General features: G+C 39.3%; 1 protein-coding gene across 3 annotated transcripts in view; it reads right to left on the reverse strand.

Annotated features, from left to right (window-relative positions):
* Window positions 1-4,303: 4,303 nt before the first annotated feature.
* Window positions 4,304-19,030, reverse strand: part of nkx2.2a (NK2 homeobox 2a) — a 46,683-nt gene continuing 31,956 nt past the window's right edge. For 2 of the 3 annotated variants that reach the window (XM_053237712.1, XM_026933667.3), the window contains exons 2-5: window positions 15,346-15,613; window positions 15,109-15,188; window positions 5,994-6,311; window positions 4,304-5,261 (exon numbers count right to left, since the gene is read on the reverse strand). In XM_053237712.1, coding sequence (XP_053093687.1) covers window positions 4,711-5,261; window positions 5,994-6,249 — 807 coding nt within the window. In that variant the 5' untranslated portion in view covers window positions 6,250-6,311; window positions 15,109-15,188; window positions 15,346-15,613 and the 3' untranslated portion in view covers window positions 4,304-4,710. Of the gene's footprint in view, window positions 5,262-5,993; window positions 6,312-11,334; window positions 11,662-15,108; window positions 15,189-15,345; window positions 15,614-19,030 lie in introns of those variants that run through there. The other variant, XM_026933668.3, reaches the window with a different exon arrangement.

Consider the following 19,030-nt stretch of genomic DNA (forward strand, 5'->3'; position numbering starts at 1 on the left):
GGACATGGCACAGGTTGGACACCACAGCCAGATGTGTTTATTTAGCAGGTTTTTTGCTAAGCACGCAAAAAAGTCCTCAAAGAGACTATTCCATGCGATATAAAAACATCACATTCAAATGGTCAGTCTAAAGGATATGAACGATAACATAAACCCTGTGTACTTAACACAGTCTCACTAGAGTTTCACACGAAAAAGCGACACTCTGAAGAAGAGTACTACACCTTACCTTTCTTTTCTCTCTGGGGTGCTCTCTTTTGTACCTTTAATATGAAGCTTTCACCTGGAACTATGGCAAATATAGTGTACTTTATTTGGATTTATGGTATTTATGGTAGATAATTGAACTGTCATTACCTTTAAGAGTAAAGCTTTTCTACAACCAGGCTACTAAAGCTACAGAAGGTGTGCTCTTGAGGGTATAAATAAGGATAAACAAGGAATTGTACAGTTTAATACTCTTTTTTCCTGGGACTGTACGAACCCGTATGAACAAGATCCTTTGCCATTCTTGACTTTTGTCTTATAAACTGCAGTTGTGAGAGCATGTGGAAGTTGATGCCACCTTTAAGTCCAAGAGAAGAGTTTGGATAAAGCAAATATAGTGTACTTTAAATATAGTGTGCTTGTGGGTTTGCGAGCCAATTGCGCCTCTCTGTGGCTCTTCAGCGCTTTTTCACTGCTGTTTCCTCGCACATTTAAGGTCACTGATCAGTGAGGACGCAATCACTGTGGGATGGATAGCTTTTAACCTGTAAAGAATCATTCACTGTCAGACTGTAATAGTGTCATTTTAACCACACACTGAAAACGCTTTATGGCGATTAATCTATGGAAAGCAGCGTGCTGGACTGGATAGGAGACTGTAATGAGGCGCATGAGAGAGAGAGAGAGAGGGAGAGAGAGAGAGAGAGAGAGAGAGGTTGCTTGTGAAGGACTCTGTCGCCATCTCGTGGTTCTCCACATGGCCAGCTTTATTATCCTGTGCATGAAAGTGTTCAATATCTGGTTTGTGGCGGTGGGGTCAATGTAATCTGGATCTTCGGAGAGGCAATAAAATAGTAGATTACTTCCTTTAAATAAAAGTCCCTCTTATTATGGCACTGAGAATGCTCGTTATTTGGAGATGTGCGCGATAAAAATGATTTATGTTGCCGTTCAAACGCTCGCGATTACCGAGATCCAATGAACTCATTTCCTGAAAAAATCCATTTTTGAGGCATGAAATGATATTTTCCATGGGTTAGGTAGAGCGCAGTCATATTGTCGTTTGTTTGCCTTTTTATTTATTTATTTTTTGGTTACAAAGTTTCTTTGAGACTCTGTAACTGAAACCAATTTCAGATAAATACAGTGTTTCTAAAGCGATGACACGGAGCTGCATTATTTTTCCATCACACTGGTGTGATGTAGTGGATGCGCGCTGCATCATGGGTACTTATGAGTAATGCTGGATTGACACAAGTCGCTCTTTCATCTTTTTATAACTACAGAAATATATTGAGTAGAATATTTTCAATGGCGTAAAATACAAAACGTTTAAAGATCATTTTCTTTACTTAAAAATAAATACAAATGTCACGATCTTTTACTAGACATTTTTTCTCATTTTAAAACATTTTAAAAATAAATAAAACATTCTTTATAAATAAAAATCAGTGCGGTCTGAACGCGTAACTCCCACTTGTTAAATTAGTAGCTTCTGACAAAATAGTTTTTTTTTAGTAGCCAAATTTCTTTTGCCAGGTTTTTAAGCGCACGTTTTGCGTTTGTTTCTGTGTTATCGAAAATCTTTCTCTGCCATGGCCTTGGTCATTAAGATGTAAAATCAGGCCTAATTTTTTAAATGTACAGGCTCGTCGACATGCACAAAAATTCTTTCCATAGTGGTAAAAAGTTCAGAAAGCACCAGTGACACTGCGAGATTAAAGGCAGGACCTACAACGCATTAAGTTTGGTGTTAAATAGTTTTGCAGGAGTATCACCCAAGACTTTACAGGACAGACAATAATCGTCCTCTTTGAGCAGGCAGAAGAGATGCCGGAGAGGCTGAAGGGAATGAGAGAACTGTTGTTAGCAGTGCTATATCAAGGAAGAAGGACTCCCTGTTATCTGTGAATGGCTTTGCCTCTTTCCCGAATAGATATAGCACGAATTTTTAATTCGTTTTTCTTTGAGAGACAACAATGCTGTGTTTGAAAGCCGGACACAATTTGGGTTTTGTGAAGGATCCCTTTCTCTTCTCGTGGGCCCAGCTGTCCATATGGAAGAGAACGTGTACAACAAGGGCCACAATGGCACCAACAGACAGGCTCACAAAAAAAGAAACAAGGATGTATCTTCCTGATTCGGGATGCACTGCCCGACATAAAGGGACTGAATAGTACCAAGAAACTCCGACACACACACACACACACACACACACACACACTCCAACAAAGAATACACTCCCCCTGTTAAAATGCACGCCTCTAACATCCACAACAACCGACCCCATGCCTTTGTGCTCTTTTTCTGTCGTGTACAGTATATTGTGTAACGATAGACTGCTCTGTCACTTTGGGTCACTCTGTCGACTATTAGATCAGCACGACTAGCTCTAGCAATATTTTACGCACTAATGGAGCATTTTGGGCCAGGATTTCAATGTGATAGACTATACTTATTATGTAAAAAAAAAAAAAAAAAAAAAAAAAAATTTGTAGTAAAGCAAATACCAGCTCATTGCATAAATGAACAGAATATAAATTAGTGCATACATTTTGTCCATGAATGTCGCTTTGTAAAATGAGCAAACCTAAGCAAAGAAATACATGCAATCCTCATATATTTGTCTGAATTTGAAGCTTGAATCATTTGTAAACCGTATTTTGTAATTTAGGGGTAAAAAAAAAATGCACTGCACACAGTATTAATAAAATTATGTGCAGGGCGTATTCTTAAAAAAAATGAGACACCATATAAAATATCACTCAATTATTAGTAAAGTTTGGCCGACGCGTTTAAGGTTTAATTTAGATAAAAACGCACGCTATATCAACAAGTCTGGCGATTTAGCGCGCAATAAAACCTGGTCACCTCAGAATCCCTTCGTTAGGGGAAAAGGCCCTGGTCCCATGACACGGACTTCTGTAAATAATTAGCACCGTGTGTCAATCCACCAGTTTGTTTAATGATAGTGGGGTCGCTCTAACATCTGTTGTTATTTGCGGGGAAAACAAGGCAAGTAAGATTTTGCTATTGGATATACTGCCTACTTCAGTCATTCAACTAGACAATAATCCTCCGTGCAGAGACAGACTCTTACAGATTATCTCCATCTCTGTCTTTCCGTGGCAATATTTTATTACTCTCTCTCTCTCTCTCTCTCTCTCTCTCTGAGGTTATCAATACTTAAAATTCTTTCTGTGTTGAAAACAGTCACAAAGATTTAGCTTCTGTAGTCATATGGATTTAATATTGGACATAGTGCATATCAAACATATCAATACTATTTATGCTTAATTAGCCAACAGCACAAGCCACACTGTAGTACTCATCTAAAGCGATTTCACTGCCTCAGTGTAAAGCTTTAAAAGCGAAAGCAGAGCAACAGAGGAAAGTAACTCAAGCATGATTTATTTTTCTTGTAAAAGTGCCATTTCAGCGCTGGAGCTGTGGAGTAGCGCACAGAACAGAGGAGAGCTCGCGGATGAAAGGCTGCTTAACGCCTGAAGCCCTCTTATATTAAGTAAGTGGATTTTTACCCCATTTCACAAGTGACTTTAGCCTTCTTACTGATGAAGTGACCATACATATAAATTCAGAAAATGAAGGCAGTTAATGCCCTTTCTGAAAGCAGAGCGGAAGTTTTATACATACCCATGCGACTTTGTTCGAAAGTAGTCTTTCTATAAGACTCATGAAAACATTCCATAAAAAGGCAAGTACGATCTTTGTTTTGTTTTTTTTTTCGTTCATGAAGGAGTCCCTCTACGAAAATCACGATGAAACTACAGTAATGTGCAATGTATCCAGTCCATCCTTCCGTCAAAAACCAAACGCAATCCAAAGCGAAATTTCTGAAACACAGGATTTTATTAAAAGTCTTATAAAAAAATTGGGGTAGCCTATTTTTCATCAACGCTCTTTGCAACGGCTGTCAACATTTTATAGATTATTTATCGATAACTGTTGTTCCATTTTTTTTTCCACCTTCATGGGAATATATCTGTCTTCATAACTAAGTGAGCGCCCAAATATATCTGCATTGCATACACTTACCACAGATATTTACAAAGAAAAGAAACCAAATAAAATAAGCTAAAAGTTGCCAATGTTTTATTCATGGCCATAAATATATTCGGTCCATCGTAAAAGCTAGAAATAAAATTTTCTATAATTATAAAGTGGTCTTGTACGTGCTTAGAACACGAGGGACAAAAAAGGAAAACATTTCTACAACACACAATAATATTTTACAAAATTTCACAAGAGCTTCAACATTCTCGGATCTGGGAGAAAGGGCTGGACCCGGTTTTCTGAACGAAAACAAATGTAAACACGGCGCACACATCAGCCCCGAAAATGAAACGGCGAGAATGGGTCGAGCTGCGAAAACCAGTCTTTTCTTTATTTTCGTTGGAAAATAAAAAAACTCTCTAACGAGGTCTTTGAAACGCAGCGCAAAAAAAAAAAAAAAAAAAAAAAAAAAAAAAAGTCACTACGGCTTCACCAGGTCCACTGTTGCGTTTGCACCAAGTGCGCCGTGGGGAAGTGCGGCGTGGCGGCGGCGCTGTAATGCGCGTTATACTGCATGTGCTGCAGAGACTGCGCGCTGTAGGCGGAGAACGGGATGCCCGCCTGAAACGTGGCCGCCAGGTCCTGAGTTTTTAGCGCGTGACACGGTTTGCCGTCCCTGACTAACACGGGCACGGCCACGCGCCGCGGGGAAGGAAGGTGGCTCACTTCCATACCTTTCTCCGCGCGGGCTCGCTTCATCTTGTAGCGATGGTTCTGAAACCAGATCTTCACTTGAGTGGGCGTGAGACGGATCAGGCTGGCCAGGTGCTCCCGCTCGGGGGCTGAGAGGTAGCGCTGCTGTCGGAAACGCCGCTCCAGCTCGTACGTCTGCGCTTTGGAGAACAGCACTCGCCGCTTGCGCTTCTTACCGGAGTCGCTGCCGCTGCTCGAAGTTTCCTTGTCGTTGTCGGGTGACTCGTCTGCCGACGGCTCGGGAGATTTAGCGGACGAGTCCTGAGAGGTTGCAGATAGACCGTGCACTGCGTAGAAAAATGAAAGAGTCAGTATAACCATTTATATCTGTATATATACAATATAGTATTTAATCACAAAATGACCAAGTATCCCTTCTGAAATCAACATTTCAGAAAACATTTGAAAACAAAAAATACACACACATATATATATATATATATATATATATATATATATATATATATATATATATATATAAATAATACATAATATATATATACACTGACGATTTAATTCAAAATACCCCCCCCCCCAAAAAAAAGAATAGCTAGCAATAGCAATAGCTTGCTGTAGCAGAGATTTCACTTTTTTTGCGCAAATGCTGTTGCTAAAATCAAAATTAGTCACTTCCTATAGAGTCCGATTCATTATGCAGATAGATTTAGTCTTTTATACACAAAACTTGTTCATTAACAAATTGCAAACAGATACGAAGTGATTGTATCAAAGTAATCCGCATTTTTTATTCAGCATTGCGACTCTACAGAAATATGGGCTACATGCATGCACAAGTGACAGCGAGCTCTCAGCAAATTTAACAGAAGCGTGACGCCTTAAGACAAGTGCAGCAGTAAAGATGGGCAGCCGAAATAACACACAGGCTGTAAGCATCTTACGAAAAATCTGATATTATACGTTATACAATTGAAGACGTTCATTAAATACTGCTGGGGTCGGAAAAGAGACTACTAAAGCTGGTGCAGGAAATGAAGTTGGGATTCTGGAGCGGTACTTACATGAGTATTGAATGGTGTCAGTAGTTGCAAGCCACCTGGTGTATGGATTGTCAGTGTTATCGTAAAAAGGGTTCTTTAAAGGCAGGTTTTGGACATTCTCTATCGGGCTTTGCACCAGCACTCCAGGTGTTTTAGTCGACTCCGAGCCCTCTGTATCCTCCTCAGTGCCAGTGATAGATCCTTCCTCATCGTTCGTGTCAGGGAGGTCCAAAATGTCCTTCACCGAAAAGCCCGTCTTTGTGTTGGTCAACGACATGTTCTGGGACGGCGGCGGACGCACTTAATGCCGGAAAGTTGCTGCACCACTTTGGCAATCCGCTGTTTAAAGGGAAAGAATCACAAATGCACAAGCGAGGTTTGATGAACGCAGAGAATCAATGCAGAGAATCAGCACGAAGCACAGTGAAGGCGACTCATGGGGCTCGGTCGATGAGCATTGCCTGAAAAAAGTAGCGGAGGAATCAGTTCTGTAAGTCCAGGAAGAGCGCCACAGAGAGTGAAGAGCTATCGCTGCTTCATGGATCTCGCGCTACGGCTGGGTGTTAGGGGGAAATAAGCCATTACCGGACTGATCAGTCCATATAAGGTTGGTCTCAACACATGAACCTGCAGTGAAAAAGCATTAAAAACGCAAAAGGTTGGCCACGTGTGGGCGGGTCTTGGGAGTCAAGTGGATGAAGACAGTGTTTGCCGATGTGAAATTGTGGGTTTTGGGGAGATCCGAGCCTATACCATTGGTGCTTCACAACATGATGAGTGGTATAACGTGTCAATTAATTACAAAGATGGGGAGGGCCTTTTTACACCCTATTTACATACAAAGGACCTCCAAGTAGCTTTATACACGGCGCAGAGCAACTTGAAAGCGCGCTTTAGCAAAGCGTCCGTGAAAAAAAAAGTTTGAGCAAAAATTCATATATATTCCTACATTATACATCCGAACCACTGAACAACAAATGTTTATTTTTACCCACTTTTCTGCATATGTATTGGCGTTTATTTCAATACTCAGACTATTTGAGCTCGCCTCAGCTGGCAAAAAGGATAATTTATGTAAACCTTCTAGGTCAATATTTTAGTTCAGGATTAAGATGAAGAGCTTTCACTAGACATGATTAAGTCATCAAATACCACTGCAGTAGAAACCCTTAGAAATGTATTATTATTATTATTATTATTATTATTATTATTATTATTATTATTATTATTATTATTGTTGCTGTGGACAGTGATTGTTTACCGTGTCAGAAATGATAACGCATTATAATGTAAACCATTAGTCAGTTATTCTCTCAGTAAAATGACTCGGAATTCTTATCAAATACTCCTCGCAATCTAAAGTCTCTTGACAGCAATCAAAAGGCATATCTAAGGTTGAAATATTAAGTTTTTTTTTTCTTCTTCTTCTTTTTTTTTCTCTTTGCAGTCTGCTTAACGCAAATACAGACCAGGCAAATGATTCCTCTTTCTTTTTCTCCCCTTTATTAGGCTTCACTCTTACTGGTTCTTTTCGTTGCCCTAGCTTACAGAAAAGCAAAGCATTATTGTTGATCAGTGTCTTTTCCTCTCGGTCTTTACCCCTCCCGTCTCTCTTTTCTTTTTGCTTGTGTGCCTCCTATCTCGTATGTGATGTGGGTGACAATGTTGCACGTTTTGAGCCAGTTCTCTGCTCATCCTGGGTGGTCGAACCCGGGCAAACACAAATACAAACCGATTGCTAAGCTGCAGACAATGGAGGAAATGTAGACAAATGTCCGGCTCCTGTTGGAAGCCTTTGTCCGGCCGCAGTTTTTGCATTTATTTAAGGGCCAAAATAATAGATGATTGACGCCCGTGTACAATACATTCTAACTGTTTGGAATAAATCTGAGGTTGTTCCTAGTTGTCATGGCATTCAACTGCATTCAGTGAACTATCTCTTCATTCATTTCTGAGCCCCTTCGCGATATTAAAGAAAGTGCTTAATTTTTCCTTCTCTCTCTCTCTCTCTCTCTCTCTCTCTCTCTCTCTACAAATAAATAAACGTACGGTTGATAAATAAATTGCAGCATAATAATAATAATTATAATTATAATAATAATAAATAATAAATACAATAATAATAATAATCTTTATTCTGCTTGTATAGACCTATAAATAAAAAGCTAGTGTAAAATATCTATTTAAAATCTCCCAGTATATGCTTATGAAATAACAACAACTCCAATATACTTACTTTTTCTAGCCTATTCTGTTTGTCCTATAATCAGTTACCTGAAATGTAAATGCTTCACCAGAGTTTTGCTTGGAATTAATCATGCAGCGACATATGCAGGACAATGGCAGCATTGAACTGGCCGGGCCTGGAGCAAAGTCGAACACTAAGCGCTTTCGCAAGGTCACTCTCAGCACTGTGGCGGGAATAAAGGCACACAGGCATACACACGCACCGTGCTTAATATGAAAAGAAGCTCGTGCTTAGAAAATAACCTAGTTCACAATAAACTTCACGGAATCAAACCCCTACAAAACGCTGCTGTTTTTAGTGGATGAGATTTGCCTGCTTTGAATTGTATGCAAAAATAATATAATGTATTTATGACTCTAACCGCAGATTATTGCGGTAGCCTAAAATCAGTCTTGCGTCACGTGCACTGCGCGCTCTAACGGATGACGGAGGCTGCGCTCGTGCGCGGGGTGCGGCCACTCACTTATTTGAACAACTCAAGCGAGGAGGAGTTCTGCAAGTAGAAGTAAATGTGCACAGGCTAAGTGGCCATACTTCACTTCAAGAGCCGTGCCTCGTGTTTACCTGTTTACATTTACAGGTATAGCTCTGAGAACACACTCCCGCAAAGCAGGCCGCAATTTAGCTGACTTGTTCGACTCGTGAAAATCCTGATGAGCTCTCTGTTCACTGCTCTTCTGTTCTCCAGCACACATGAGAGAACAACAGACAAGACAGAAAATATATATATATATATATATATATATATATATATATATATATATATATATATATATATATGTATATATATATATACACACACATACATACACATACACACACACGTTTTTTTTTTCAGAGGATACTATGCCTTTTACATTGCTTTTACAACAACAATAATCATCATCATCATTGTTATTGATATTATTATTATTGATATTAGTACTATTATTTTATTGTTAACACTATTATTATTGCTATTATATTATTAATATTATGAACAATGTGCCTGCACTGTTATTAAAATAAATAAAAAAACTGCAAAAAAAATAAATAAAAAAATTTACTACAGAATTGAAAATACTAAATCAGCTTTTCCTTGTGTGTGTGTGTGTGTGTGTGTGCGTGCGTGTGTGTGAGAGAGAGACAGAGAGAGAGAGAGAGAGAGAGAGAGAGATCAGTCCGAACGGCATCACTTTCTTGTAGCCAAAATGCAAACAAATCTTCTTAATCGTTTGGCGCCAAAATGGAAACTAATTCAGCAGTGCATTTTAAGGCCAAGACTAAAAAAAAAAAAAAAAAAAAAAAAGGGAAAATGGGAGCGAGTTCAGTATGAGCGAACATGATCTGCTTCATAATAAATACAATTTAAGTACAAACTTTGTTTTAGCCATTCACAAAATTTCACCAGTTCAACTTAGTGTTATAATTTTAGTCAAGTTAAAATGAGTATGGTGTTTATACTGATAACTCATGTAGTCTAAATCAGCTGGATGTCCTGTGCATGTCCAGCTTGGCCTGTGAGGCACTGAGGCTGGCTTTGCAGGGAATACCTATAGGCTTACTAGTGCGAATGAATCGGCATCGGCGTGAATAAAGTGCGCCACAATGAGAACAAACAGCAGAAAAGGGGAGGTTGCTCACTAATTAATTTCTCGCAACAACAAAAATGTCACAAGAATTAGCAGATAATTCACATCGACTCTGCCCAAATTTTGAGCACACCATTGTGAGGCAGGGAAAGACCTCCATATATGTGATTAAACAGTAAATCTCAGCCTGCATGCAGTCCGGACGCCGGAGGGAAGTGAAGTCTGTAATGAGGTTGATCATTTTTCTTGCTTTAATCGCTGAATTTCAGTGTGTTCCCATGCCTCAGGCGAGAATTTAGGCTTTGATAATATAACCTCGTTTCCCTTTAGGTGCTCATGACAAATGTGTAAACTGACAAGGGCGATTGCGTGTGCCTTCCCTCTGATTAAAAGGCCATGAAGTGGCGAATGCAGCTCTAAGCCCGGTGGAGTGTGGATTTAAGCAATCGCCCCAAGAAAACGCCCCGTAGCGTAAAGCATTTTGCTGCTGTTTGATTCAGGAAATCCAGGCACCTTTTGGCTACAGACGTTGTGCTTTTATTCGTCTGAAACCGTCTACTGATTAAACGTGTCGCAAAGAGATTAGCTCAGTGCCCGTGGCCCGGGGAGATGCCTATTATTTGTTAAACTACTAGTTTATTTGTAACGGTCAATTTTCTGGCGATAAATTTGCCTCTTCGGCACCTTTATCGCCGCACCCGAAACAAATTGGTTTAAGGATTATCATTTTAATCACTCATGTTTTCAATATCCTAATGCCTGAAGGGAATGCCTTCGAGTCTGTCTGAAATTAATTACAGAATTTCTTTTAACAGGCGATGCTTGCTTGGTGGACGTGGGGATTTCTAACCTACTCGGATTCATCGTGAGTTTCTTAGCTAGAATCCAGCCAAGTAGAAAAAGCACATAGTCTTTTACTCACACCAGTACACGAGAAGCATCTGGCAGCTCTTTCTCTCAGAGAGACACAGCAGTGTTTTCACTGTGGCCCGGTTCCCTCATCTCTGATACTCCAGCGAACTCTGCTGACAGAACTGAGCATTGTCCTGAGTAAAGTGGCCCTTCTTTTACTACAAACAACAACAATAATAATAATAATAATAATAATAATAATAATACAGATTTTATTGTGAACCTGCATGATCAATTTACCTTTTTTTTTTTTTTTAACTAATGCACACTTTGAGAAATAATTGCCTCTTTTTAAGGGTTCACTGGATAATTCCTGAAAAGGGTTCTACTTGGAACCCTGGCTGATGTAGGTTTCGACAGAGAATCCTTAAAGGTTCCCACTGAGGAACAGGAATCGAAGAATCCGAATTTTCTAAGAGTGAAGTAGTTTATATACACTCACTGGACAGGGTATCCTCTTTATACAGTTTTAATAGACGTAAATTTTTAATAAGCGACTCAACCTTTGAAACACACTATCATCGCAGTCAGAGTGAGAGAGGATCAGAAGGAGAGAGAGAGAGAGAGAGAGAGAGAGAGAGAGAGAGATCACCTTGCAGAGAGGCTGAGTGATAAAGGTAAAAGTGCTCACCTGGTGGCTTACGGAAGAGGGTGAGTGGTGTAGCCAGAGTTAAGACACTATGCCTTTAATGAAATATCTCCAAATGGAAGTCAGGAGTGCACACGCCTCGATAAGCCTGATGTGCTTTTTATACCCGGCCAGCAAGTGCTGCTCTCCTCTTATTGTCCAAGTGCGTTTGCATAGCTGGCCAAGTGGCTCTGCTGTAGCTGCCTCGCTAACACTGCACCATGTTTGTTTTCCCCCGCAATGACGTGAGGCAAAATATTGGCCATATGTTCATCGACAATAAATTGGTCATGAGAGCAAACACGGCCGCCTCCTGTCCGGGCTTTTAGCTGCTTGCACGGCACAAAATCGCCAAATCTGTCGTTTCTACACAACTTTCTGGACTTCTTCGTTTAATCTGTGGCAGATTATTACAATAATTTCACACTATATGGATTAATCCAGTCATAACTGATTGTCTTGCAGGAGATTTACATTTACATGAGCTCATTTGGCTGATATGTTGTTTAATAAATCGTTTGGTTACCAAGGGCTTATACAGTCAAAAGGGCAGATGTGGCATGTTATTTGGGGAGAAAACACAGTTTACCTAAGATACCATGAGACAAGTGCTGACATCTGAGGTCAGAGTAGTTGTACTCTCAACTGGAAGAGATGTAAAGCGTGCATTAAGCTTTAACACTGATGTGCGTTTAAACCACCAGATAACAGAAGTGTTCATAAACTATAAATCTGATACAGTGATGTGATACAATATGAATATAACATTAATAAAGTAATATACACACTAGCCTTACACAACCTGTACAACATTAGCCACGAAAATGCTTGACATGCAATGTCCCTAATTTAACCTTCCTATAGAGGAATCGAACTGATGTCCTTTATTTTTTATAACAGATGTGCTGAACTCATAATGAGGTAAAATAAGTAAATACCAGTTTATAATATATATATGTTAGGCCTGTGGTAGTTGTGATGCCAAAATGCCATTTGTTCACACTCATTCCGGCCTACTGCCATCCTACGGGGCATTTCAAGCAATTAAGTGAACATGCAAACATTTGAGCTCCTTGGGTGTGTTTTTTTTTTTTTTTTTTTTTTGATTAACATTTTAATTAATGATATGCCCGGGATTTTGCGGGTCGAAAATATATTACTGCTACACAAATAGGATATATTTATTTTTATATAAATATGTCACCTTTAAGGGAAGTAATCTAAACTGGCATTTGGATGCCTCAAAACGCAGATAAAAACGGAAACGTCTTAAAATATTTGTGCTCACACTTATCTAAAGCGTTAATTATTCATTATTATTGTAAAATTAATTTTCATTCTGCCTGTCAGAAAAGCCTTGCGCAATAACTCCCTCTTTAACAATGACATCCCCTTTATTATGTATTTCTATGTATGTAAGTGTGTGTGTGTGTGTTTGTGTGTGTGTGTGTGTGTGTGTGTGAAAGAGAGAGAGAGAGATATTAGAGCCATGGAGAGCTAACCTCTCTTCTTTGCTAACTGAGGAGGGCAGCTTGAATGGGCAATTTTACTGTGTGCAGTCTGGAATCCACCTATTATAATGATGGTGTTGCCAAGTAATGCAGAAGTAAGAAGCAGTCAATGAAGAATACATTACTGATAGGTTTTGTAGGTCTCCACTTTACTGATGAAAGACTTAGATTAGTCCAGCGCTATCTCTCCTCTTAAGAGTACTGCTAAGACATCCCGAATACAAATAAATAAAACGGCCTCATTACAGCATTCAAATTCCACATTAACCTAAAGTAGCGGGTAAGACCTGCAATGTATTCATGCAGGTCCTAGTCAGTACAAAAATCCTTTCCACTCACCCTAGCATGTGAATCCTCTTGTGCCGTGGGAGTTCCATTAAATCTACTCAGAGGGCCAACTAAAAGACCTTCAGAAAGACGATGGGGAAGATAGACCCTTGTGGTCAAGCTATTAGGACTCATCCCTGCCCAAAGCCTGATGACTGAGACACTTCAGATGAGCCGGACAAGCACACAGAGCACATAAAGACACCAATGGCATGCCATTCTTTAATCTATCAGTTCAAGTTTCGATATATCAGCCACTCAAAGGAAGACACTCATGAGGAAGGAATGCTTCTCCACAAATGTAACTGAGAGCTTTGTGCATTCTCATCCAAGGGTGCACTCTGCGGAAAAATGTTCAATTAACACCCGGGTGCCCTTGTGCATTTTAGTGTGAGAAAGATTCCTGATCTTGGGACTTGTTCACACTTTACTTTTTGGTTAGCGTGATGACCACTGTTATCGACTTAAAAGGCACCATTTTATACTGCTGACTGAAACACATTTAAGGACATTTCTGATTAAAGGGTGCCTCAAGATGCCAGGTCACATGAATAAGGAATTTGCAGCACATTGGGCAATGATTTGAAAAGAAAGGATGGATTCTCTGTGAACCAGACAAAAGCGGTGAATTTAAAATCCAGCTTGATGCTGGAAGAGCAGTAATGCTGGTGAGGCCAAACCCAGAGAAGGCTCTACACCTTTCTGATGCCAGTGGGCCAATCAGGTGATGGCTGCTTGTCAATGTCTAAATATTTTTGTTACAAGCAAAAGAAAAAGAAAGCAACTTAGCCATCAAGTTACTGCTGTCAGTGCAGACCACTCAGAAGGTTATATTTTACAGTTATGGAAACTGTGCTGTAAAACTGTGGTTTAATGGTGGCCTCTGGACCCAATGGCAAAAATGGAAAAGTATTTTGAAAGTATTGGCTTTTTACTGCTACCAACTGTGTACTCAGTAAAAACATAATTGTATTTATAGATAACATTCTCCCAAAGCCTGGTGATGAGGAAGCCCTTGCTGCATTCATTTGTCACCATAAGCCTTTTCATGAAACTCTTTCTAAGACATACTACATATAGTTCATAAAATCTCTAGCAGACACATTTAATCTTGCAAACAAGCCCAGTTCATTGGGGTTGCTGAAAAAGTACATTTTAGAAAAAAACATTTCTACTATTCACTGTCAACAAAATTGAAAAAGAGGCCCGTAAAGGTCAAAATAGCCATAACCATAAGTCATAATATCATCAATAACAAATGTATCAACCAAAGGGCAATATAAAGATAGACTAATGACCAAAAGACAGTGCTCTTGACCAGGGCAACAGTACAAAGCACTGAAATGAAGCCTTTATTTTTAAGGAAGATGTGATTTTTTCAGTGTGGTGTTGAAGAAGGGTAGATTATAAACTAAATTTATACCATGACAATGGCACCAAAACTTCACAGAAATGAACAATGGTTCATTTAAAAACAATTTAGACAAACACTTGAAAATTTCCATGATTGCACATTTGTGCAGATTATTTGTGATTTAAACCGGGTGGGGGTGGAAGGGGGGGGGGGGGGGGGGGGGGAATCAATATGAACGTGTGGACAGCTTAGCCACTGATTAGGTGTCCTGCAATCACTCCTAAGAAGCTCAATTTTGATGCACATTCGGGTGGAAATCAAAACTAAACAGCACTTAGCTCATGTGCACCACACAAACTACAGACAGAACAAGTGAAGTCAAGAAGGTCCAAATCAACCAAATATCCAATAAACAATTGACTGACAGGTTTACACCTGTTTTTTTTTTTATGACTATATTATTGTGCTGCAACTCCAAATTCCACAAATTAACAGAGATGAATACTGATTATAGCAGGTTCTCTTTCTGGCTTCCTTTAGACATTTTTCGTTTCTTTTGTGATGGCAGAGATAGACTGTACATACCATTTCTGAATACTGCATCCTCTCTTGCCAGAATGCTGGACTCTGCCAGCCCGTCACTGGAAACCAATCATATGACCGACCTAAAGGATAATGAAGGAAAAGAAAAAGACATTTTTTGCAGACTTACAAGTATGGCAATCTTTGCTTGTATGGATTCAAATAGTTAAAGAATACTTCCTTCATACTTGTCTTTTTCTGCAGTTTAGCTAGTGGTAAGTGTGGTAAAGGCTGTTATACCTGCCAGTCAGACCTTCTGGTGTCACTGGCATGTCACATCACTTTGCCACGTCACATGGTAAATCATCTTCTCTGCTTCTCTTAAACAATGAAGAGTTTGGCTTCCACAGACCTGCCAATCTGTCTGCACAACTGTCCTTCACACACCATCTGCAAACCTCCAGGCTGCGAGCAGCTACACTGGCAATATGTTATCACTGTCCCCATGGTCCAGATAAGCAGGTTGTCCAAAGATAGCCATGGAAGTTTTCTTTCTATATGATACAGCCTATAAAAACGAAAGCAAATGAATTTCATTTCAGATTAAATTATTTTTGCTATATCACTGTAGTAGTGGCACAATAAGAAGATATTAAGTAGCCATCCTTCACACCATCAAAGCATAACAAGGGCTTACTTCACATTTCAAAAGAGCTTTCATTCCATTTCACTCACTTCCACGTCTGATGTACTTGAATATATCAGTCTTGTTTCAAAGTCCGTTCTAACAAAGAATCAAATGCCTGGAGAGTATTTAGACTTAAAAGATGCAACAAGATAATCCAAACTTCCTTTTAAAATTTCATTTTTAGAGATCACTATCTAAGATGAGCAAAGAATCACACCAGTTTTAAGAGATCATAGAAGCTTTCGCTGATTGAGACGCTGATAATTTTCTCCAATAATCCTTGCCTGGCAATGAACATTAGCTCTGCATAATTTTGTTGAATGAGGAATGACTAGACAACTGATTTATATTAGAATTTCCATTAGGTCCTCTACTTATCAAAACATTTTCAGAATGTCACTGTGAATTTCACACACACAAGAGGAGAAAGATCCCCCCACCCCACCCCCCCAATTTCTTGAGTACCTGATATCATGACTTTTAAAAATATTATGATTCACGAGGGTGTGCACATAATATTCTTCCTGTGGATTCTATGTGCGTATATGTCTCAGTTGGGTCTGCTTGTTAGGCAGCCGGAGTGTATTGGCTTTTGAATTAAGGTTGAGCTAGTGTTCTACTCCAGGTAGGCCGGCCATACAAAGAGACGAGACCATGGTATTAAAATGGTTGTAACACTCACCTTGAACCAGACATCACCCCAGAAAGACACACATTACCCATCTGCTTTTTCTGAAGCCTCTTAATTAACACATCGAAAATAAAAGCAGAGAAGAAGAGCAAGAAATTCAATGTGTCTTCTACAGATGGGCAGACAAATTTCTGGATAATTGTGCAGTAGATATACTCTTTATATTGGACCTATGATGGCAATTAGGACGTTTTGTGGGGAGGGGAAAACTTTCATCTAAAGCGGTCAAGATGACAATTTGTGATGATAGATTGAAGTCCATCTGTGAAGGGAATCAAATTTGCTGTCCATTCTTCAATACTGAAAGGGTGCTTTTATAAGGTGATATCAATTGAAAAATAAAATGTAAAGGACCTATGAAGAACTCACCTTCAAGCAACCTTAATTGGCCATCTCTTTATGAACATGTCTCCACAATGAAGGCAAAAAATCCTCTCCAAATATGCCATTTGGCATGTAGCAAAGCACATTTTAGATTTAATTAATAAAAAAAAGCTTCTCAGCATTTATATCTCAATCAGCTTAATGGCACTATGCAACACTACAATGTAATATTTACAAAATACACATATTATGTACACTATGATATTAAGAAGTGCATCATGTAGTTATAGCATAGAAATAGAAATGTGATTCTTTATATTCCTTAAAGATTACACTTATGTGCACAATGATGTGGTCTGGTAATAATACAGAAAGAGAAACTGAGCAAGTGAGAACAGGTCAGAGAACATGTGAGTGCCACTCCAATCTGCAAAGCCAGATGTGGGCTTTTACTCAGTAAATCTTTGAACTAAACAGACTCAATAAATTGAAAGCTGAAGAAGAAAGCTGGCCTATGTTGTCTGATTCTGATTCACAGACATGTCAGAACAGAAACATAAATGTTTGCCCCTCAAACAAATTAGCAAGAATTATTTGCATTAGAAGTCAACAATCACATTTTAGGACACCCGTTCCACTTTTTTTTTTTTTTTTGCATTTTGTGTTGTTTTAGGTGATTGTTGCCTGAGCAGTTAACATAATCTCAGATCATAAATTGAAGGGCTCTTCCACACAGACGTGCATCTTAGCCTCCTGTAATCACATTTTCTCAATGTTGAGTAGCAAAGTGACTTAGCACCATAAAAACATTTACTTGGCCTCCTACCTGGCTCTTGCCTTTGCTGCCATCTAGTGGTTGAAGGCTCACCGAGTGCAGGCCACACTGCTCAGCCCAAGTACAGTAAAAGTAGTGTATGCAGCACCACGTCTCACAGCTAATTATTGCCTTTATTTCTCACAGACCATAAATAGACACATTTTCAATGGGTGCCATGTAATGGGCCATTATTGGAATAAATGGGGTAATGGCATGGGTTTGTGACCCCCTTGGTGCGATGGGCCTCTCCATATGGTCACACCTGCCGAGAAAAGGTAATGTTTATCAGTGGACTTCCAGAGCATGGAGAGAAAAGCGAACCAAAATGGCTGTGAAGGTCAGGTCTGGTGGGCTACATCGGGTCAGTCACATCCCAAATTCAGCCATTTGCTAAAGCCACACTCTTGTGGTTGCCAGGCTACCATCTAATAAAGGTGGCAAAGCATGGCATCAGGGAAAACAGAAGTAAGATGTTGACTTTGAGATAAGTACCTCTTGAAATGAAACAGCACCATTACATCACATTCTAAACAACATTTTCAGAGGTGAACCTTAAATTGCCTGCAAGCAGGAGGGGAGGAAAAAAGTCTTTGTGTTGTGCATCTCTCTTAGTCACCCACATTTGCATAGCATTTGGGTTAGTTAAGGGCAATCAATTACTAATGTTTTAATTACAGCACATGAATGGGATAATATAATTCTTGCTGGTTTTAGGTTTATTTCTAGTGCATGAGTGTGTGCATATGCTTAATGTGCAGGCACTTGTAGGTCTTCTTATTAAAGTAAACAAAAGATAATTATATGTTCTCTTACTAAACAGTGGTTTGGCAGGTACTTAGAAAGTCATTGTTGAAATGATGACAAGAGAGGATATGGTCCTTCACACATAATGTAGCAGTTACTTTAAACACTACTGTATACGCTGTGACTGGTTTCGCCTCCCCACATTTCCCACTTGCTTGTATAGTGTCAATAGTCAAGAAAACTGTTTTTGCTGCTCTTATGGCTGGAAATCACACTTGACATGAAGGTACTTACACAACTGTACCTTTGTATGAGAAACAGCTCCCACTATACACAGCATCTGATAGTGAGTATCATCAGTTGCAGAAAATAAACCTTAAACTGGCACTGTCAGTGCTGCTTCTAGCTTTTTATGCGTTTCTCATATTCATATATGCTGCAGTGAACTTCCAAAATAACACTCAGTATTAAGCAGCTTCAAAATGGCTTTTGCCTGTATTTTATGATTGACTAGAATCAAAATAATGAGTGCAACACTCAACACTAAACGTATTGATAAGCAATGATAATCCTGTCAATTAATTTGGAAAACGTAGGTCACATACAGAAGATCTGCTACTGAGTAAAGCATCCATAATGAAGGAGTTCATAAGTTTGAGCTATATACAATTATATATAATTATATTACTGTTAATCAATTTTTTGTGCAAGTCTAGTTTTT

This window comes from Pangasianodon hypophthalmus, chromosome 10 (genome assembly GCF_027358585.1).
Source record: "Pangasianodon hypophthalmus isolate fPanHyp1 chromosome 10, fPanHyp1.pri, whole genome shotgun sequence".
NCBI classification, from domain to species: Eukaryota; Metazoa; Chordata; class Actinopteri; order Siluriformes; family Pangasiidae; genus Pangasianodon; species Pangasianodon hypophthalmus.